This window comes from Brachyhypopomus gauderio, chromosome 2, assembly GCF_052324685.1.
Source record: "Brachyhypopomus gauderio isolate BG-103 chromosome 2, BGAUD_0.2, whole genome shotgun sequence".
NCBI lineage: Eukaryota > Metazoa > Chordata > Actinopteri > Gymnotiformes > Hypopomidae > Brachyhypopomus > Brachyhypopomus gauderio.
The window spans coordinates 42,822,699-42,844,454 of NC_135212.1; the positions used below are offsets into that span (position 1 = coordinate 42,822,699).

A 21,756-nucleotide genomic window follows, 5' to 3' on the forward strand; every position below is an offset into this window, starting at 1 on the left:
GATACACAATGGTGTCTGTCTCACCAGATAAAGTCATTCAACTCTCACAATGTTCACGCACAAATTATTCTTTCAAACATACACCCACACACAATGACATTCACACAAACACACACACACACATACACACACACACACACACACACAAACACACACACACACACACACACACACACACACACACACACACACACACACACATACACACACACACACACACACACACACACACACACACACACAACACACACACACACACATACACACACACACACACACACACACACACACACACACACACACACACACACACACACACTCATCTAATGTGTCAAACAACAACCGAACACAGATGCCCTTGAGGTGCTTATTCTGCCTCACTTATGAGTAGGATGTAATTTATTTATCTTTTAAAATCTGTTTTTTGTTGTTTTTTTCTTATTGTGGGGCCAGGGAAAGTGTATCCCCTCTATGCTTGCAAACTATTACTGGACACTGATGAGAGATGTTCCTCAGGATATGTGCAGGCAACAGCCAGCCAGGCAGATTATAGACAGAGAGAAGTTTATTATAAGCAGAGAGAACTTTATTATAAATAGAGAGAACTTTGCTTCCCAGGGGTTACTGTGAATATCATACAGCCATACATATTAGACATTTGTAATAACAAGTGTAAGTGTTAGACAATAAGGTGTTAGCTTTATTTATTAATAAGCAACATACATTTTTTGTAAAATTGAATTCCTGTCATTTAAAACACATACGTGATAGAAAGATTCTAGAAACTGATTAAAAAAAAAAAAAAAAAAAAAAAGGTATTAAAACGCCGTGCAGTGTAATCTCCAAATATCTTCAAGCTGGCTTTAAGATTTCCCTGTACACTTTGCGATTACATCTACGTAACTGATACGGTCAGTTATTTTGTAATACGACTTGCTAGTAAATTGTGTGTACACTATGTAGAGAAATATGTGGGCCTACTATTCGACGTATTTAGAGTATTATATTAACACCTCTCGTCGATTCTAACAGCGCAATGTATGCATTATTCTCGGTCCTTGCGTTATTGGGTAGCCCATGCCTCTGGCGCTGAAAAAGATATATAAATAAACAAGATGAATCATTTTACACTACAAGTACCACAACGCACAGGTGGGATTGTGAACAGATCACGTGACCGGGGCCCGATTTTATGCAACTTCCACAAAATTAGAACCCAGCGGCGCGTTACTGCTCCCCGTGACAGGCACGCGACAACACACATCACAGCTCGTGTGCGGAAGGAGGGTCACGTGACAGCATTCGCTTTCGTTGGACAACTCTATTGATTTGTGCAAGGCGCTGATCGGTGAATTGGTCTCGTCGGCGTGGCAAGCAAGCATGGCTAGTGCACAACGCTATAGCAACAAAGTTGCCATTGTAACCGGGGGCTCGAGGGGGATTGGGAGAGGCATCGTCAAAGCATTCGGTAGGTTGCGCGTGTTTCGTTGAAAAGAGAGAAAAATACTGGAAAGTGTTACTCAAGTTCTGTTACTGTTCGTCTTTCCAGTGGAAAACGGTGCCAAAGTTGTTTTCTGCGGCAAAGAACGTAAGTGTTTTTTTTTATTTATTTCGTTTTTAGTTTTTTATTTGATTATTTTTTGGGCTTTCTTGTTTATTGGATTGTTTCAGTAGGCTATTGTGGATTAATAATGAGAATGATGCCATTATGGCAGTTGAGTATGTCTTCATATGCATGTGTGTGTTTATTTTATCTGTTCTATCTTCCCCTCATAAGAAGAAGAAGGCAAAGCTTTGGAGGCCAAGCTCAATGCTGCAGTGCCAGGCTCATGTCTGTTTGTGCTTTGTGATATCTCCAAAGAAGATGACATCAAGGTCTGTTTTCCCCACACACTCATTGGCTATAGGGCCACTGTTCACTAGACTCTTGTAAGGGTTCTCTTTACTCCCTGTGCTGTGACTTCGGGGAACACGGTGAAGTTAGCCCTCAGATCCCACCGCTACTTCTCAATGCTCTGGTTCCTCGTCCTTCGGGCCCCGGGTAACTTTAATGATCAGTAGAAAAGACACAGAGTCAATGTTGATCGTACCAAGAAACAAGCACAGTTTATTAAAACAGGGGTGCCAATATATATATATGGTTACAATATGCAGTATCATGGTAAAAAGGGAAGTGTGTGCGAAGATATGGTCACATGGTGTATTACGGGTTGACAGGAGGTCATACATGATGTTCAAGAACAGATGTAGAATACATTTTGCAGAGTAGGCAATAAAACAGTCTAGACATGAACAGGAAATCTGGGCTAGGCTTGCTGGGTTGGAATGAGGACAGAATGATAACATATATCAGGCTTGCATCAGGTCTTATGTTCAGAAAGAGATTATCCTTGTAGGAAATTCTAACAACATTGTTAACCTGAACACACGTTTCTGTTTTCATTCCTTAGAGACTGATCACAGTGACCGTCGAACACTTTGGACAAATTGACTGTATGGTCAATAATGCTGGATGGCGTAAGTAGCCTCATCTTTGTTTCCATGATTTGATAGGCCAATATTGAAACTAACTTTTAGGTTTTTGGGTCATAGTTCAGTTGTGTTAAAGCTTGCTGTCATTCCCAGAAATCGCACAAAATTCTAGAACTGTCACAGTACTGTCACAGTACTAATGTCACAGCATTGATGTCACAGTACTAAATTTCTGGTATTGATGTCACATTACTAATGTTACTTTATTTATGTCACATTACTAATGTCACGGTATTGATGTCACATTACTAATGTCATGGTATTGATGTCACAGTACTAATCTCATGGTATTGATGTAACATTACTAATGTTACGGTATTGATGTCATAGTACTAATGTCACAGTGTCTGTCACAGTGTTAATGTTACGGTATTGATGTCACAGTACTAATGTTACTTTATTGATGTCACATTACTAATGTCACGGTATCTATGTCACAGTACTAATGTCACGGTAGTGATGTCACAGTATTTATGTCACGGTATCTATGTCACAGTACTAATGTCATGGTATTGACGTCACAGTATTTATGTCACGGTATCTATGTCACAGTACTAATGTCACCAGGGATGTAGCAGCTAATTCTGAGCCTTGTACACTCTCAATGTCAGTGGGCCTCTATAAATGCCAGTAAATGAGGCACATGAGCAAAATGGGCCCCTCTCTCTACTCGGGCCCTGGGTAGTCAGGTCCACTTTTCCCCCCACTACCACGTCCATGAATGTCACGGTATTGATGTCACAGTATTAATGTCACGGTATTGATGCCAGTGAGAACAAACCCAGGAAAGTCTGTCTTCTTTTTCACAGATCCTCCTCATAAAACCACAGATGAGACCAGTGCAGAGGAATTTAAAGACTTGCTCAATCTAAACTTGATTAGCTACTTTCTTGCATCAAAGGTGAAAGCCCCTATCCTGTCGGTCCTGTCTGTCTTGCAGAGTTTGTCCTCCTGCTTTTTCTCCTTCCCAGCTCATTTTGCAAATTTGTTTTACATTTTTATTGTTTTGTTTATTTATCGATCATTTTCACAATTTTAGAATTTATTAAGTAGATTATTGGCAGCACTCCAGTGTATGACCTTAGGTGTGGGAGGTACTTATCACATGCTGTGACAGGCCAAAAAAACCCCAGAAAACCAAGATGTTTGTCAGTATTGACTTTAAAATCACTAATTATAATAGAACAGGCACATTCAGTGGGGTACCTTTCAGCAGTGTCCAACATCAGGTTGAAATGTGTCTAAATGGTCATCCATTCTTCCATCCATTTCTAGACATAGAAGTGATGGCAGTGTGGCTATAATTGTTTGTCTGGTGGTAATGCAGTGCGCAGTAATTGTATAGTGGTAATGCAGTGTGAAGTAATTTTATGTATAGTGGTAAATACAGTGTGCAGTAATTGTTTGTCTGGTGGTAATGCAGTGTGCAGTAATTGTTTGTCTGGTGGTAATGCAGTGTGCAGTAATTGTTTGTATAGTGATAATGCAGTGTGCAGTAATTGTATAGTGGTAATGCAGTGCGCAGTAATTGTTTGTATAGTGGTAATGCAGTGTGCAGTAATCGTTTGTCTGGTGGTAATGCAGTGTGTAGTAATTGTATAGTGGTAATGCAGTGTGCAGTAATTGTTTGTATAGTGATAATGCAGTGTGCAGTAATCGTTTGTCTGGTAGTAATGCAGTGTGTAGTAATTGTTTGTATAGTGGTAATGCAGTGTGCAGTAATTGTTTGTCTGGTGGTAATACAGTGTGCAGTAATTGTTTGTATAGTGGTAATACAGTGTGCAGTAATTGTTTGTATAGTGGTAATACAGTGTGAAGTAATTGTATAGTGGTAATACAGTGTGCAGTAATTGTTTGTATAGTGGTAATACAGTGTGAAGTAATTGTTTGTATAGTGGTAATACAGTGTGCAGTAATTGTTTGTATAGTGGTAATACAGTGTGCAGTAATTGTTTGTCTGGTGGTAATACAGTGTGCAGTAATTGTTTGTATAGTGGTAATACAGTGTGAAGTAATTGTTTGTAAAGTAATGCAGTGCATCATGCAGCCCGTGCACACATTACTTGCACATGCCTCCGGTACCTCCAGCACTGGTGTGACCATCCAGGGTCACACCAACCTCCACCTCTGACCTCCATGCCACGACCGTCCAGGGTCACACCAACACCATTGATCCAGGGTCACACCAACACCCCTCATCTAGAGTCACACCAACACCCCTCATCCAAGGTCACACCAACACCCCTCATCCAAGGTCACACCAACACCCTTCATCCAGGGTCACTCCAACATCTCTCACTAGGGAGTCAGACCTCACCCTGACCTCACACTAGGCGCACTCTCGATGGCCTGATACTTCCATCTCACCTCTGACCCCCCCCCCCCCCCAAAAAAAAAAAAAAAAAGTAGCACAGGTAGAAGACAGTGGCTCAGTGGCTGTGTCAGGTCTGAAATCTGAGTTTGACCTGGTGAAGTGTGCTCTGACCTGCATGCCAAAAGGGGCAGCTCACGGCAGATAGAACACATTCACCACTTGAGTGGTGGTCTCCATTACACCTGGAGAATATCTCAACTGGCTTCTCTTTCTTCTTTCTGTTCAGTATGCTCTTCCTTACCTGCGAAAAACTCAAGGCAACATCATAAACGTCTCCAGCCTGGTGGCCTCCATTGGACAGAAGCATGCGGCCCCTTACGTGGCCACTAAGGTGAGAGTGTGGGGGCTGCAGACCTTGGACCTGCACACATCTGGGTGGCATTTGGCTCATTTGGGCACCAATTAGTGCAGCTTTTATGGTTCCAAAAGAACAATAGAAATCCAATATTAGCTGATAGTGGAGATGGCAAACAGGATTGTAATTGCAGTGAATCATTTGAGTCCAACTAAATCCAGTTTCATGCTCAAATATTACATTTATTTATTTATTTTACTGGAGCCAGGTGTCATTTGCTATGATGGGGTATATAGGATGATGGGGTATATAGGAGTAATGCTGAGAACCAATGTGTAAGAAATTGCACGCAAAAGACGTCATTCTGCTTTTTGTCCACTAGGGGGCAATTACCTCCATGACTAAAGCGATGGCTGTTGATGAAAGCCGCTACCATGTAAGGGTGAACTGGTAAGTTTTGTTTCTCAGTAATAGGCCTGCCGTTACATATTGTACATGTGTTAGTAGTTATCACACCCATCTTGCTGGTTCTGAAATAATAAACTTATGGAATCCCCTCTTTTTTAAAGAAAAAGTTAAAAAGTTTAAGCTTTAAATTCTACAGTTCTTCAGCAAGTTTTCTTATGAGGAACTGATCCATCTTCATGTTCGTCTTATCCATCTTCCAGTATATCCCCTGGCAACGTGATGACACCTCTGTGGGAGGAGTTAGCCGGCCAATCAGCTGACGCTGCTGCAGCCATCAGAGATGGAGAGAACGCCCAGGTAGCGAGACAAATGAGCAATATCTGAGAGTATATCTGAACATCTGCTGTCTGACAAGCATTCATCCCCACTGTTCTTTTACCCCACACCCCCTCCAGCCTCCCATTAACAATCGGAAATGCTAGGTTGGGGCTATGGGAAGTCTCAAGAATATTCTCTGGTTCTTTTAAAGTATTTTTCTGAAAGATGCTAAAACCAACTTCTGACATGCATGCCAAGGTCTGTTGGACACAGTGTTTTCGTTTTGTTTGGGGAATAACCCTTCTCTTCACCATTTATGGTTTCCCTCAGGTGAAAGTGTAGACATGACAGTTCATGGAGGTCTTAATCAATAACATGTTACCTGTTTATAACCTGTTGAGCAGCAGATAAATCGCTGAGCTGTTGTACTCAATGGCGGCATGATTGAGAAGCTTCAACATGTCTCCCTGTCCTATCCAACAGCTGCTGGGCCGCATGGGGACCGAGAAGGAGAGCGGGCTGGCTGCTCTCTTCCTGGCCGCCGACGCCACCTTCTGCACAGGCATAGACTTGTTTCTGAGCGGAGGGGCGGAACTGAACTATAGTTTCAAGAGCCAGGTGCCTTAAACGTCCTGACCCACAATGCACTGCAACCAGCGTGTTGAAGATGGTGGTTTATTGGTTTCTGGGTTTTACTCAAGGGTTACTGAGGAACTTTCTTTTGGGGGGTTTTTATATTGTATTTTATATGTTATTATGTTATAATCAGAAACCGATAAAGAGATTTTACATGAAGAGATTTTAGCTGCTGTTTACATTCACTATATTCATTGTGTATTTTGCTAATGATAAACTAAGGAATGTTTCAATAATATTTTTTGATTAATACAATATTTTACACATTTCTGTCTTTACGCAAAGTGTTCTGAGTAATAGATCATGTCAGAATAGAGTTGCTCAATACTAATTTTGGAAGATGAGCAGGAGTGTTATGTTCTGTAGGAATAGCCACACTCTTGTTTTGGAGCATTTTAACAGACTACTTTAGCAGAATAGATCATGTTATTATTTTATATTTGGACTGTTTCATAATTGAAGCTGGATTGTTTCATAATTGAAGCTGACCTACACACAGGGCATTTATGTTTGGAAATTAAATGAGCACAGTGGCATGACATGCCAGCACCTTGTCTGTTTATTTCTCAGTCACGTGACCAAATTATATTCTTCAACAGAACAAATCTAATGCAGCTTGAATACATTCACATGCTGCTGATACAAGATTCCTGATTTGAATTAATCTTTACTGTCTCAATATTGTAGCCTAAACATGTAATTCCTCTAGGATAAAATCACCTCAGTATAAATTTAATCACATGTATCTGTGTTAATTGTAAAACGACCTTGGGTATCTTGAAAGGGGCAAAATAAATTTAAGATTAATTCATTCACATCTTCAAATGTTTAGTAAGACAGAATACCCAGGGCCCAGGCCATAACTGAAGTTCCCTTTATCAAGACACTTATCTCCAACTGCTCCACTGGTAAAGGGCTAGGGTACCACAGTGAGCAATTTGGATAAGAGCGTCTGTTAAATGCCCTAAATTTTAATATAAATGAATACTTGAGATCGCTTTTTGATTTCAGACGTCTAGAGAGGCAGACGTGTAAGTCACAAGGTCTCTTTCCACGACAGCATATCAGTTAACATTCTGGGTTGTTCTTACTGATTACGGGTTAGTGTCTGAAAGGAAGCAAGCAACTGCACTCTAGCTGCAATGTAACCGTCCTCGGAAAGCCCACGTGGAAGGAGCAGGTATGTGCTAGCTTGCCTGCTGCACATCACGTCTTGGTCTGGAAGCAAAGTGCAGCTAAAAAGGACGAAAAGCCAAACTCCAGAGTATCTTGTTTGACAGTAGCAGTTTCTGAATTATAGTGCTCCGAAATACACATGCAGCGTTGGTGTATTCCCTGGGTTGTAAAACTACTTCTTATGATTTTAATTGCCAGCTGGTCAATATGTTTCTGATGGAGACTGTTGTTTTGTATTTTGTACCTAAAGGTTTGTGGGAACAATTATTTATATTTCTTTATTTTGCCTTAGTTTTTTTATTTATTTCTTTCTCTTTTTTGATTTTGTGACAATGTTGTGCGTTAAATAGCTTGAGTTGCGTCAAATCTGCATAACCCTAGCGCGACATGGATTCAAGAACAAAAATACAACGCAAACTTCTACTGTCCAATCAACATAAGAGGACAGTTCAAAGCCCCTTATTTTGTCCAATCAAGGCAGTATTGTTGGCACGACCGACCTTGCTGAACCCACTTATTAAAATGATTTAATTATTTGATCCATTCTGGTACATACGAATCACTTACTACACTTACTGCTATTTATGAGAGGATAAGCCACAGCCTCAAATAAGATATTGTAAATTAGACATTAATGTATGAATGCTATATCACAATATTATGCATTTCTGAGCAAATTTTTTTCTACTTTGGTTTTTCCAAAAAAAAAAAAAAAAAACAATTCATGTTGTTTTTTATATGTACTTGATTGCGGGACATGTTAGATAATTGATTTATATATGACAATGTTTATATAACATTGTAATGGACTTGACATGAACACAGCGTGTAAATAGCATAAGGTAACGGACATGTCTGACTATGAATATACAAATTGAAGGTAAACATCGACACGACCACACGCGACCAATCCGGAACGCTTAGAAACAACCATTTAGAGAATTTGCTTCCACACGGACGACTTTTCCATTCATAACTCAGCGGCGATGGCAGCGCTAAGGACGGTGAGTTCAATGAGCATTGTATCTCTTACACTAAGGATAGAAAACTCTGTCAATAATTAATAGGTCTGTTTAAATATGCCTGCATCTTTAGATAACTGTTTAATTCAGCGATGCTTAAACCTCGATGCGCTGCTCCGATCAAATAATATTGTCGCGCATATGCAACAAAATAACTTCATCGTCCTTTAAATTACCTCTGTACTATCAATCAATTACATTTGTTTTAAATCAGATTTTGTGGTTGAAAGCTGAACCTGTGTATAGCCCCTTTTTATGTTTTATTAATTTCTTTCCTTAAACGCACGTTCGCTCTAACCAGTGCTCAAAATTATCGTACACTAGCGTCAGATTACACATAGATCACGATCTAAATTATTTTACGCTAGCTGGGATAAAAACGCCTGCAATAAATGGATCGCGTTGCTTTGCCAGGCAGCGTGACGGAGCCTTTTCCTTTTACGTAGCTCGCTAGATGCAACGTGGTCACTTTAAGTGCCAAGCGGTCGGCGAAGACGCGTTTAAGTTACTACACGAGCGTCCTATATGTCCTATATTTTGTATTCACTGGCAAAATATGTATTAATTATCAGTTGTATAGCGGATGACTGTTATTTTGATAGCTGCGTAACTTGCAAATGAGCAGATGCATCTAGTATTAATTTGCCATTATTTTGCTATTAACTCACGCTCGCGACCTGTAGTGTTGCTACGACGCACCCGCGCGCGCGTGCACACACTTGGACAAGGACGTTTCAGGTTTATTAGACACGTGCACAGGACGTCAAGAGACAGCTGTACGTTTGAAGTGCACGTGTGGGTTTCAGGTGCTGTACAGCAGTGTATGTTGCAAGTACAAAGGGTGTGAAAAGAACAAATGTCTCGAGCGCCCTTGTCATGTCGCCAGTAAAAAACAAACAAACAAACAAAAAACTTCGGAGTCCATCGTGTATGAGTTTCATGAACATGAACTTGTGTGCGGGTTCGCCGTGTCCTAATGTGTTTTCATTTTAACAACTACACTCGATCTCTCTTTTCTGAAGGCAATATGTGGACGTTTCCTTCAACCTCTCCCCGTGTCGCTGGGAACGTGGCGCTTCTCCAGCTCGTCCTTCAAGGTAGTCGCCAAACCAGCAGGACGGCACGAGAACTGGAGCGCGCGGCGGTGTTGTATGTGTCAGCTGTGGCAACAGTCCGCTCGTGCTAGCGCGTGACCGTGCTCGCGCAATTCTTTTCAGAGCAGGCGCGGGACCGGCGCAGCCAGGTTTCGCAAGCTGACTGAATGTCTGTTAACCAGTCGGAAAATATTGCACTCCTTGAGATTTTTGCTGCAAGCGGTGTTTATTTGGAGAGCAAAGCAATCTGCATTGACCTGGAGTGTGTAGTAATGGCTTTTGTGATCTTGTGGGGTCTGACCTCTCTCTCCCTCCCTCCCTCTCTGTGCTTTTGTTCTTCCAACCTGTTCTTTATCTGTCTGGGCCAGCAGCACCCCAGCTTCCACCTCACAGCTTAATTTTGTTTAATTGTTTTAGTAAAAAATCTCAGCTGGCATGAGTGAATCCAGAATTTGTTTTATAAAGTGCATGTGCAATCAGTGATCATGAATAAAAACCTCCGTGCCTTTCCGCATATCCGCTTTCCTCCCTCCCTCTCTGTCCACCATCACTCCTGCTTCTCTCCTCTCCTCCATCTTTCTCTCAGGCTGCAGATGTCAGCGTGGAGAAGAGCTCCGTCCTGAAGCCCAAACCGGACCCCTCCACCTTGGTGTTTGGGAAGCAGTTCTCCGACCACATGTTGACCATCTACTGGTCTAAGAACGGAGGCTGGGAGAGGCCCCAGATCAAGCCTTTCCAAAACCTGTCTCTTCACCCCGCCACCTCTGCGCTCCACTACTCTGTAGAGGTGAGCTGCGTCCAGTCTTATAATTACTGTAAGAGATCGCTGTGAACGTCGCCGACTGCACGATGGGTTCTGCAAAACCGCAGAACGGCACAAAATCAGGAGGGCCGTGAAAGATGTTGTCTGTGTGCTCTTTCCCTCTCATTCCTTCTCTTCTCCTCTCTACCCCCCCCCCCCCTCCGTGTCCCTTGGTGTCGTCCAGCTCTTCGAGGGGATGAAGGCGTTCCGTGGAGTGGACAATCGCATCCGGCTCTTCAGGCCCACGCTTAACATGGAGCGCATGTATCGCAGCTCTGAGAGGTGCTGCCTTCCAGTGAGTCACACACACACACACACGGAGGTGGATTGCCAGGCCTGAGTGAAGGGAAGGGTGGGTGTCATCATCCACCTGCACTCATTTCTTATGTTCTACCAGAGCTGCACAGCTGTCAAAGTGATGATCACAATGTCATACGCTGCTCAGCTGAGACATGAGTGATTAAACAGGTGGTGATGGAATCTGTTCACCAACAGAACAGTAATGACCTTCGCACTACAGGGGTCTGCACATCTGTAGGTGTTTGTATAAATCACAGCGTTTACATCATACAGCCGACGTGAATCATTCGGAACTCGGCGAACGGGTCTGTAACGTCACAAGTGGTCACCAGCGTGGAGACACTTGCTAACTGTAGCCCAACACAGCCACTCCAAGGCGAGACCCATGATGACCCATACAGTTATGAGTATGTGAACCCTGACCCTTCTGGCATAAGGTCAGGTCATGTCCAATAACCCAGGAGCAGGAGCACAGTCGTGTCACGCCGCTGAAAAACGGCCTTCCTTTCATGCGCCCGTTCCTGAGCAAATAGAAAATGTTTTTAAGTTTTAACATAATTACATGTAGCTGTAACTTTGTTGAAATTAAAAACAAGTTTATTGGCTAAAAACGGGTAGTTGCTGTATTTATGGGTCTGGAAGGGGAGACGGTATCGGTGGCCCTGTGATGTAATGTCCTGCCACCTCCTCTTTGTTTTGGTTTTAGTTGTTTGACCAGAAGGAGCTGCTGAAGTGTATTGAGAAGCTGATAGAAGTGGACCAGGAGTGGGTCCCATACTCCTCCACCGCCAGCTTGTATATCAGGCCCACCTTCATCGGAGTCGAGGTGAGCTTTGTGTTGTTTCCACTTAGCTCTGACTCCACGCTTGCTTGTAGCTGTCTAAACAGTGCAGAGCCATTTCTCCCTGAGAGAGCGTGGATATGGTTGTTAACGCCTCCTCTCTTGTTGTGCCAGCCCTCTCTGGGCGTGTCCCGCTCAGACCACGCCCTGCTGTTTGTCATCGTGGGGCCCGTGGGCCCCTATTTTGCTACGGGGGCCTTCAACCCCGTGGCCCTGTTGGCAGACCCGCGCTTCGTCCGGGCCTGCAGGGGTGGTGTCGGAGCCTACAAGATGGGGGGGTGAGTATCTGTATCCACACACACACACACACACACACACACAAAGGGTAAAAACGGACTCCTCTGTGCCTCATCTGCTTAAAGATTTGCATAGCTGGCTCTCTGGTTTCACAATGAATCACTGTATTGATGCAACACTGATGAATGAATGAATGAATGTTCTATTTATATAGCGCCTTTCCAGATTCCCAAGGCGCTTTACAATTTAACACAGGTACAAGTCACAGACAATCACACACACACCGGCGAGAAGCGGCAGCCAATTGCGCACAGCGTACTCTCTACCGGAAGCCACAGCCCCCTGGGGGACTGCATGGGGTGCAGGAAGGGGAGAGAGGACAGACCCTAGTGGCAAAGCACCATCCACCACTGGGCATACAAGCACACACACGCACGCACGCACACAGACACTACTTTTTATTGAACATAGAGACACAGACACACACTCAGGGAGAATTTTTTGTTGACTGCCAATTTACCTAACCTCCATGTTTTTGGACTGTGGGAGGAAACCGGAGATCCCGGAGGAAACCCACGCAAACACAGGGAGAACATGGAAACTCCACTCAGATAGGGACTAGAACCCAAGACCCCAGTGCTGAGAGGCAAACGTGCTAACCACCAAGCCACCGTGTTGCCCTGATGTAGCAGGAGCCTCCAGAATGCAAATGAGTCTTTAGACAAATCTCTCTCTAGAGTGCTTTTAGCATTCTGACCAAACCCAGATGTGCTAGGAAGTGAAAGTGCCCACCACAGTGTGGAGAGACAGGCAGACTGCAGTAGGATGTCCCTGTCCGTATCACACAGCTCTAGATGAGCACCAAACTGACACAGAGGCCAAAACTTCTGGGAATTGGAACAGTTTCATTTGTATAATGTTGATCCTTGACCTCCTAAATTTCTTAAAGTCGTGTCAGCGTTTGAGTGGAATGTTCTTTTCAGTTCGATGTCCTTGATTTCCACTTCCTTGTTTCTCCTCTTGAGTGTTTTAAAACTTAAAAAAAAAACTTAAGACACTGGCTCCTGTTCTGCTGTTTAACTACTCGTACTGCACCTGTTTATAGTAATGAGGCCTGTGTTAACCTTTTTGGCTAATTATTAGAACTTGAATGAGCTGAGCCATGTGCAGCAGGGAAAACACAGTGTCCTACCTCGTTTGACTCCACCCACATGTCAATAGTGGGCGGGGCAGACTGACCTTCCACTGAGCTGCACTCTGGTGTGCTTAAACACACCTCAGTGTCTACTGATGTCCCTTGGTTACACTCATACAAAAGTGCTTAGCATTAATTTGTTAATACGTGACTTTAATGAAGTTAGTGACATTAGTCACTGGTAAAATTCAGACAATGTGACGGCCTCCTTGATCTGAATCTTGGTATGATTTGCTCCACATCTGCAGATAAACACACACAATTCATTCTCAATTTATCATGTAAACACAACACAGATGAGCAACTTTGTTTGCGTGTCCAAACTGCAGCTTTACTTCAACACACACTTTTACACACTCCCTCACTCTCTCTCACACACACACACACACACACACTCTCGGTTGCTGACTCTCCCACTTCCTTCCTTCTCCTGACGAGTGCATCTCCTTGGTGTAAGGCTTTAGTAAATCTGGACTTGCATTACCAAGAATGAAGGGTTAATTTTCTTCATAATTTCTAATAGGAAAATTATGTAAATTTGAGTGTGTCTTGTCTTTCAGAAACTACGGTCCTACTATTGCAGTGCAGACTGAAGCTATAAAGCAGGGCTGTCAGCAGGTCTTGTGGCTGTATGGAGACAATGAGGAAATCACGGAGGTTGGAACCATGAACCTCTTCATCTACTGGACCAATGAGAAAGGAGGTGAACTGTGTGCATGTGTGTATTCTGCCAAATATGAATCCATCTTAAGGTGTCTGTATGTGTGTTGTATCTAAATGTGTGTGCATATGTGTATCCGTGTTTAGAGCGGGAGCTGGTGACTCCTCCTCTAGATGGCATCATTCTTCCTGGAGTCACAAGGCAATCTCTGCTGGACCTGGCCAGAGAATGGGTAAGAGAGGTGTGTGTGTGTGTGTGTGTCGGGGGTAGTGTGGGAAGAGGGAAGAGCAACAGAAAAGGGAAACTGGCAGATGGAAGTGAAAGTGTAACTTTGGTTTAGATCTGATGATGTGCTTTACACTCAGCCAGTTAATAAAAAGTCAATATAATATTGTATTGTACTGCTTAAAGGAATGTAAACTGCTGGTATTTAAATTGTGCTTTCAGGGTTGGTTAAGCTGTGTGTGTGTGTGTGTGTGTGTGTGTGTGTGTGTGTGTGTGTGTGTGTGTGTGTGTGTGTGTGTGTGTGTGTGTGTGTATCAGGGTGAGTTTAAGGTGACTGAGCGGACAGTTGTCATGAAAGAGCTGCTGGACTCCCTGAAAGCCGGCAGGGTGCTGGAGGTGTTTGGGTCGGGTACGGCCTGCGTGGTGTGTCCCGTCGGCAGCCTGCTGTACCAGGGCCAGGTGACTCACAGCCCTCCTCCTCCCCCTCTCCCGCCCCTCCTCCTCCTCACAGCACTCCCACCCACACCTGACACAGAGACATTAATCATGTATTGTAAGGAATCTACAGTGCGCTCAGTTTTCCAGTAACATCAGCCCACTTGCAGACAACCTGCGTCTCACCAGAGACCAGGGAGTTTTATCCTTGCATAACACCTCTGTTTGTGTTTTGGCAGACTTATCAAATTCCTACTATGCAGAATGGGCCAGAACTCGCCACAAGGTTTCACAAGGAGCTCACCGATATGCAGGTAAGGGAGGTCTGTTCACTAACCCTAACCCTAACCCGTAGTTTGGAAAATGAATATTCAGAGATTTTAAAGAGATCCTTTCTCTTCCCTTCTCACTGCTCTCCTGCTCACAGTACGGCCGCACAGAGAGAGACTGGGCACCTGTCATCATCTGATTGGTCTGTTTCACTGTCAATCCAGTCTTCCCCAGGCACTTTCAAGGATCTTTGGAAACAGACCACCTGCTCTGGCCCTCCATCACACTCCTCACTCCTCTAGACGGGCAGGTGCCACGGGTGGTGCTTTACGGGTGATCTTAGATTAGATTGGACTTATGTGGCATATAGGAATGTTTTTATAGGTCTATAGTCTTACATATTTTCAAATAGTGGTTTTACTGAACAGTTTGTTAGAAATCATCACAAAAACCGGTACACAAAGCAGCTTAAAAAAAGAAATCCCATGCAACATATGTATATTTATCCATTATATATAATGTATGTATTTTTATGACAAAGGTATTCATTTAATTCTTCACAGCACAGTATGTAGCGCGAGTGGTTGCTGTCAGTGAAAATAGGTGCACATATCTGTGTCTCCATTCAGACACTCTTTTCTTCTTTCAGGGTGGATATAAATGGAGCTAATTGGTTTTGCTGACTAGTACCAGCTGCTGTGGGTCTTCTGACAGGAGAATCTAGTTAGTAGCAGCTTCTAGCTTCAGAGCCACTTTCATCAACTAGTGGGGTTTTATGGTTGTGTAGATAATCTATGAGGAAGGGTACTGTACTGTTTTGTCAGTTATTAGATATTGAAGTTAGTTGTCCAAAAGTAAGTTACTTGAATGGAGTAATGTTGCAACGTTCACACAACTATACTGTCGGTGTTGACCTAATGAGATTCTTGTTTTTCTTTTTGTGGTCAGAAAAGCATTCATAAAAATTTATATTTGATTCAAAGTGACATGGAAAAGTATGCATACATGTCTGGGTCAGAAACGTGTGTGTGTGTGTGTGTGTGTGTGTGTGTGTGTGTGTGTGTGTGTGTGTGTGTGTGTGTGTGTGTGTGTGTGTGTGTGTGTGTGTGTGTGTGTGTGTGTGTGTGTGCGTGTGCGTGTGCGCGCGCGCGCGCGTGCAGGCATGCAGCATTGCATAACTGAATTAAACACATGCGACAGATGTTATCCGATATTATGAATGCTCCTTTAAGCAGTGCTGGACTGCATGTGTGTGTGGGTTAGAGCTGAGTAACCTCTGAACTTTGCTGCAGGAATGGTGTCACACCACTGCATCACAGCTTCATCAGCCTCACGTTAGCAGTAGTGTCGCGTTAGCGTCAGTAGCTAAACAAAATAAACCACTGAAGGCTTTCAGTATGTCCCAGTACTGAGGAAAAGCACACCAGGTAGACGGGTCGATTTGTAACTGTAGTGCACTAGGTTGTATTCTCTGCAATGTCAACAAGTCTGTGCATATTTTAAGGTATACTAAGATTTGAACACTCTCCCAGTTATCTCTTTTTTTTTGTTGTTTATTTGTTCTTAAACGTCCATGTCTGTCTGGTTTGGTGACGAGTCTTTCTCTTACTCTTTCTCCCTAAGTGCCTGGTAGAAGTGATTTTACTTTCCCATTACGTCAGAGCTGCTGCTTTACCTGTTGCTGTGTTACATGCTCTGTTACACGTAGGACTGTTACATTTCACCTCACTGTTGTTGTTTTTACAATAAAGCTGTGTGTGAATATGCATATATGAGGTTGTTTTGTTGTGTGTGGGGCGTGTTTATCTGTCTTGGTTGTAGACTGGTGGGAGTCGGGCGTCAGTCTTGGAGGATCACGACACTCAAAAGTTTAGTGTTCAATCAGATTCTGCACAGCAGGCTTGACTCGAGTTATATACAGAACTTTTACTAAACCCCAATACAGAACCCCTACTGAACATTTACTAAACCCCAGTACAGAACCCATCCTAAACCATTAATCTCAGTGTGCAGGTGTTTGTGTTTTTACAGTGGGTGTGGGAGGAGCTGAACCTGTGTTTCCTGCTCAGGTTGGCTTACGCATTCCCCACATTTCTTAGTAAGTTGTGTTGTTGGTCAAAACAAAAGCAATCACACTGCTACTGTTACATTACAACTACTGAATGAAGTTTGGATCTTTACATAATGCTTTTAATCAGTTTGATGTTTACATTCAAACCACAGTATTTTCAAAACAAAAAAAATTACTATAGTTTGTTCAGCAATACTTTTATTAATGAGAAGATATAAATTTTGAACAAGGGTACATTGACACATTTTTACATAGGCTCTGGCAACTTGATATTTCATTTAAAAGTTTCTTTGTAATGTCCTAAACCTTTTCTCATAATTTTAACCTTATAGTCTTTTATTTGCATTTTTAACTATGAACAACTATAAACTGATCCAGAAAATTTAGTTTGAGTACATACATCCCCCGTTCCACGTCCTTTACCATTAACATACTTGATAAATCACTACATTGACACTTCTAACAGACTTTACACTTCACTCATTCAACGCTTGGGCACCTCAGTTTTGACCCTTTCGTGGTTTAGCACACCAGATTTCAACTACAAGGATTTACAATGAGTTAGTAGTTTGAACCAAGCAAACGTGGAGAATACACGCCATCCAGATTTGACACCGGGTTCAAATGTAATCTGGCAATACCAATCTCTAGGAGGCCAACCTTTCTTAACGTCACCTGATCTACTTACTCATGATCTCTTCATGATCATCCGAGTAACAGTTTTTTAGACCCATTGTTCATCAAGAGGAGTCTGTTGAATGCACCCAGTTCATTTGTGCACTGCTAATACAGTAAAATTAGCCATAGAATGTACGGAAGAGCAATAGGACACTCCAAACTGCATTCAGACCACCTCTTTGGTGTACTACTAAGTAAAAAAAATAAAAAAAATACTCCCATTACCATGTTTTGCCTCTGACAGAACTCTGATTCAAATTAAACTGAGTGTGAAAGCCACCCATGATGGCAAATTAAATACAGGTTCAGCTATGACACCTAAAAATTATAATAAGGCCTCGATCATTGTGGATAGTTCTACTCCTCTTTGGGAAGATCCTCTTCGAACACAGCCAGCGTGGTCCTCCCCTCAGGGTTGTAGATGATTGCATCCACTTCTCCGCCGCTATTGGCTGTCTTCTGGAAGTGAATCTCAAGCAGGTCCTGCAGGTTGTCCTGCTCCATGACTGGAGGAATTCCAGTGAGCACCACTGTCTTCTGACACACTATTCTATGGGTCTAAAGGTAAAACGGCGGACACAGTCAGTCACATAAGATTTGGTAAGTGTCTGCCTGCTGTCACTTGTCCATAATTAAACACTCCTCTTAAATCTAGAAAGGGTATATCTGTGGATATCACAATAGACCCCCAAATGAACAGGTCTGGATTTGTGGATGTTCTGTGACGCATCCGTGATGCATCATACAGGTTGCAATAAATGGGATCACTACTCTCTAAGGTAACTGGATATTTCTAGAGCTTTCTCTCACCTGCAGAGACGTGATCTCGCCGTTGAGGAATGGTGTTACCTTCACTTTGTGTTTCTTCCCCTTTTCCATCTCGACATCATGAAAGTGTTTATCAGTGAGGCCTTTGGAAACTATGCAAAGAGAAAAGTTGCATTCTGTACCCGCAAAAACATCTGTAATCCTGAATCAAAGCCATCCTTAACAAACATCTTAGTCCATATCTAAACGTATTCTATAACAAAAACTAGGTGCTGATCAGCTGTGACGGGTCGTTAAGCATACTGCTGTTGTCCATGAAGGTGATGACCGCATTGCCAGAATCGTGTAGCATGTCTATGTCCTCGACCTCCCCTCCCCCGTTCCTCGACTTGGAGAAATGAATCTCCAGCTTGTCAAGGATGCGCTCCTCGCTCTCGGTCCTCGGCAGATTGGAGACCAGGATGCGGCGTGGACAAACTTGAGTGTCCATCTGAGTTGGAAACATGAAGTTAAACAGTACACATCTCAGTGAGACAGACAGGTAAACAGTATGTATCTCAGTGAGACAGACAGGTAAACAGTATGTATCTCAGTGAGACAGACAGGTAAACAGTATGTATCTCGGTGAGACAGACAGGTAAACAGTATGTATCTCAGTGAGACAGAGAGAGTAAAATGCAGTGCACATCTGAATTGGACAGAGTTAACTTAAGCAACAAACACTCAGAAAGTTCAACAACATTTTCCCCCCAACATCATTCCCCAGGACTCTATTCCAACCACCTGGATTTGCTAATTAACTTAAGCCAGCCGACAGAATACACTGGTAAAAACAAAGTCAAAATGAACCCGGGCATCTCTCTGGGGGGTAAATTAGGATAAGAGATGTAAAACCTGTCCACCCATAAGACAGAAAGAGTTGCACCTCCACGCTGACAGGCACGAGGAAAGACACTGCCTCCGCCTGAACTCTGATTGTACAGTCCCCAAGTTCCACCACGTGTTCCTTCAGGCTCAAGATCTTTTCAGCCACTGAGGAGTCAACAAGGGACACACATCATAATATTACACAAAATAATATGCAACTTTTTTAGCTATACCTTGTACGTTTTTCAATTGTCAATGTCTGGACTGGACTGCTTTATGTTCTTGGTTAGTGGACCACTCTCAGTCTAGCAGTGATGCTAACATATAGAATCCCATGCTCATGCCAGCCCAACTACCACCACAATGTATATGCAGGTACAAGCTGGACCTCTCTAATAAAAATGAAGGGTATATTTGTAATGCATTTTTGCACGTAACACACGTAAACATTTCAGACCTTCTTTGTCCTCAAAAGTGATGAGGGCCGTGCCTCCTTCCATTGGGTACGTAATGCTGGGCTTCATATCAAAGCTCAGGGTTTGCGCTCCTTCACCCGTCTCTCCTTTAAACACAACTTTCTTCTCAGGCACTGCTGTGGACACCTAGAGGAGGGAGCATCCCGAACAATCATGCTCACACGCTACAAATGTGGAGCTGTTTCAAAATCACGGCAGAACAGGCAAAGATTGCTGCTGTTTCCTTTAAGTCTAAATGACTTTCGTCAGTGTTGTTTTAATCTTTAATTTCATATAGCTACTATTAAAACTTGTAGACATCTTGTAACGCACACTTAACAATGTCCATCATTTACGGGTCACTATAAATCATTTAGTGATTTTTCACTCCAGCTGATACAGACTCAGGCTTTACTGGAGAAGAGAGATTGGCTTATTTCCTGAATGTCTATCAGAATTCACGGTGTTCCAAACCTCAGTTTGCTGTTTCAAACTGTTGTTGGTTTCTTCTATTTTTCTCAGCTCCTGTTCCATTTCTATGAGCTCCATCATCAGTTTATTTTTCTCTTTTTTTACACTTTCCAGCTTTTCCTACAATTAAAGGTTGCACGTCATTAGAAGTTCTAAACAACATGAACATGACCTCATACGTAGAAGCATCCTTTTAGTTTGACATCACTCTCCTGTGCTCAGCAATGTGTGTAGATGCGGGTCAGCTCCAGTGTTCACATGATGTTCACAGTGTTCACATTCTCACCTGGTCTTTCTTCAAAGCCTCAATGTGCTTCTTCTGTTCTTCATCCAGGTTCTTCCTCAACTGCACAGATCGCTGCTGGAACTGGTCAGCAAACTTGATGTTATTGTCCCTGGCCTCTCTGAGCAGTTTATTTTCCTTCAGCAGGCCATCGTGCTGAATCTGCAGGCATGTTTTATGTGAGCTTGTGCTTAAAGGTGGTCCTGTACATTTAAGACTTGCTCTTAAAGAAAAACACCCACCTTGAAGCTTTTAGTTTCCTTTAGAACTTTCTGTAGGTCATCTTCAGATACAAGAGAGAAGTCCTGAAATGACAGGGGCAACACAGATGTCAGAGATAAGAGGCAATAAGCATTATAAACAGTTAAAAAAACAAACAAACAAAAAACCCCGAAAGGTTTCCGTAAGGTTGTACCTCGTCTGAAGACATCTTTGATAAAAAATATCCTGTTGAAGAATGTATTTGTGGAATGGTTAGGGTTGGAGATTTAGTGTGTCTTAACGTTTTCAATTTCAATCCAGGTTTAAAACGACATTAATGTATCATTAACCCTAACCCTGTCAGAACAGCAAACCAGAACAAAGTATGCGGAGATGAAAGAAAGCAATCTCATGGCAATTTTAAACATATTACAGCACGGGCTATAAGCGAAACACTTATTTATTTGATTTAGCAAAATAATTACAAATGTCACAGCAAACCGTGACAAAACCGATTTAAAGCATTAACCGATTTAATTATTTACGATCATAGGCTGCTGTTCTACCCTTACGCTCATGGTGACATGGCTTGTTTTCGTTTGTCTTTTCGTATATATCGCTACATAACTGCTACCAGCCTATCACTTACAATATTATTATTACAGTTTCATTACATTATCACAATATCTACTGTATTTAGTCTATATAAAATGCGAGAGCATTATGCCAAAGCTTACCGTGTCGGAGCGAGCTGTGTTTTGTTTCGCTTTCGTTTCTTTAGCTATCAGTTCCTTTGCGCAGGTACGAAGTCGTAGATATATTTAGTATACGTGGGCTTATTAGTTGGTGTTGAAAGGAATTCTTTCCCGAAAAGAAACATTAATCTGTTCAAAGACTAATCATTTCCCGACGAAGTTCATTTCAAAACTTTGCGGTGAAAGTGTACAATATTATGGATATCTCTAACTCTATTAATTAGAGTTCATGAGAAGCCTATTACAGAAGCCTATTATACAGTATCAGTTGCTGTTAGTAATAGTTTATTATTTTAAAATATATATTTTTGGACAGATTGCACAGACAGCCTATCACAAATACTCGCAGCCCTTTTCACAAGGAGCCGGTTCTTGGGCTCATGAAG

The 21,756-nt window shown here is 42.6% G+C and overlaps 3 protein-coding genes across 4 annotated transcripts; 2 read left to right on the forward strand and 1 right to left on the reverse strand.

The window, feature by feature from the left end:
* Positions 1-1,207: 1,207 nt before the first annotated feature.
* Positions 1,208-7,102, forward strand: hsd17b14 (hydroxysteroid (17-beta) dehydrogenase 14). 2 transcript variants are annotated; one of them, XM_076996663.1, is made up of 9 exons: positions 1,208-1,468; positions 1,550-1,588; positions 1,781-1,875; positions 2,451-2,517; positions 3,342-3,433; positions 5,133-5,237; positions 5,584-5,651; positions 5,870-5,966; positions 6,411-7,102. In XM_076996663.1, exons 1-9 carry the CDS (start codon positions 1,381-1,383, stop codon positions 6,552-6,554), a joined length of 795 nt encoding a protein of 264 aa, XP_076852778.1. In that variant the 5' UTR covers positions 1,208-1,380; the 3' UTR covers positions 6,555-7,102. The 2 variants fall into 2 exon arrangements, with proteins under 2 accessions (XP_076852778.1, XP_076852770.1); XM_076996655.1 differs by having other exon boundaries at positions 1,212-1,468; positions 1,778-1,875.
* Positions 7,103-8,663: 1,561 nt separating this feature from the next.
* bcat2 (branched chain amino-acid transaminase 2, mitochondrial) lies at positions 8,664-16,589 on the forward strand. Its single transcript, XM_076996667.1, has 11 exons — positions 8,664-8,743; positions 9,784-9,858; positions 10,442-10,642; positions 10,842-10,952; positions 11,664-11,783; positions 11,913-12,076; positions 13,791-13,933; positions 14,038-14,123; positions 14,435-14,575; positions 14,791-14,865; positions 14,979-16,589. The coding sequence occupies exons 1-11, from the start codon at positions 8,726-8,728 to the stop codon at positions 15,018-15,020; spliced, it is 1,176 nt and encodes a 391-aa protein (XP_076852782.1). The 5' UTR covers positions 8,664-8,725; the 3' UTR covers positions 15,021-16,589.
* A 481-nt stretch (positions 16,590-17,070) lies between these two features.
* Positions 17,071-21,454, reverse strand: ifi35 (interferon-induced protein 35). Its single transcript, XM_076996675.1, has 10 exons — positions 21,353-21,454; positions 20,830-20,861; positions 20,657-20,719; positions 20,418-20,576; positions 20,135-20,251; positions 19,663-19,807; positions 19,264-19,370; positions 18,642-18,828; positions 18,381-18,490; positions 17,071-18,128 (listed from the first exon to the last, which is right to left on the reverse strand). The coding sequence occupies exons 2-10, from the start codon at positions 20,842-20,844 to the stop codon at positions 17,928-17,930; spliced, it is 1,104 nt and encodes a 367-aa protein (XP_076852790.1). The 5' UTR covers positions 20,845-20,861; positions 21,353-21,454; the 3' UTR covers positions 17,071-17,927.
* Positions 21,455-21,756: the final 302 nt, after the last annotated feature.

Excerpts from the sequence above, each read along its gene's own strand:
- bcat2 (XM_076996667.1), top strand. Across the intron at positions 11,784-11,912 it reads CCACCTTCATCGGAGTCGAG|CCCTCTCTGGGCGTGTCCCG; the intron begins GTGAGCTTTGTG and ends TTGTTGTGCCAG. Across the intron at positions 14,124-14,434 it reads TGGACCTGGCCAGAGAATGG|GGTGAGTTTAAGGTGACTGA; the intron begins GTAAGAGAGGTG and ends TGTGTGTATCAG.
- hsd17b14 (XM_076996655.1), top strand. The coding sequence starts at position 1,381 with ATGGCTAGTGCACAACGCTATAGCAACAAAGTTGCCATTGTAACCGGG. Across the intron at positions 1,469-1,549 it reads AGGCATCGTCAAAGCATTCG|TGGAAAACGGTGCCAAAGTT; the intron begins GTAGGTTGCGCG and ends TCGTCTTTCCAG. Across the intron at positions 5,967-6,410 it reads GAGATGGAGAGAACGCCCAG|CTGCTGGGCCGCATGGGGAC; the intron begins GTAGCGAGACAA and ends CCTATCCAACAG.
- ifi35 (XM_076996675.1), bottom strand. Across the intron at positions 20,577-20,656 it reads AGGAAACTAAAAGCTTCAAG|ATTCAGCACGATGGCCTGCT; the intron begins GTGGGTGTTTTT and ends ACATGCCTGCAG. Across the intron at positions 19,371-19,662 it reads CACTTTTGAGGACAAAGAAG|TGGCTGAAAAGATCTTGAGC; the intron begins GTCTGAAATGTT and ends TTGACTCCTCAG.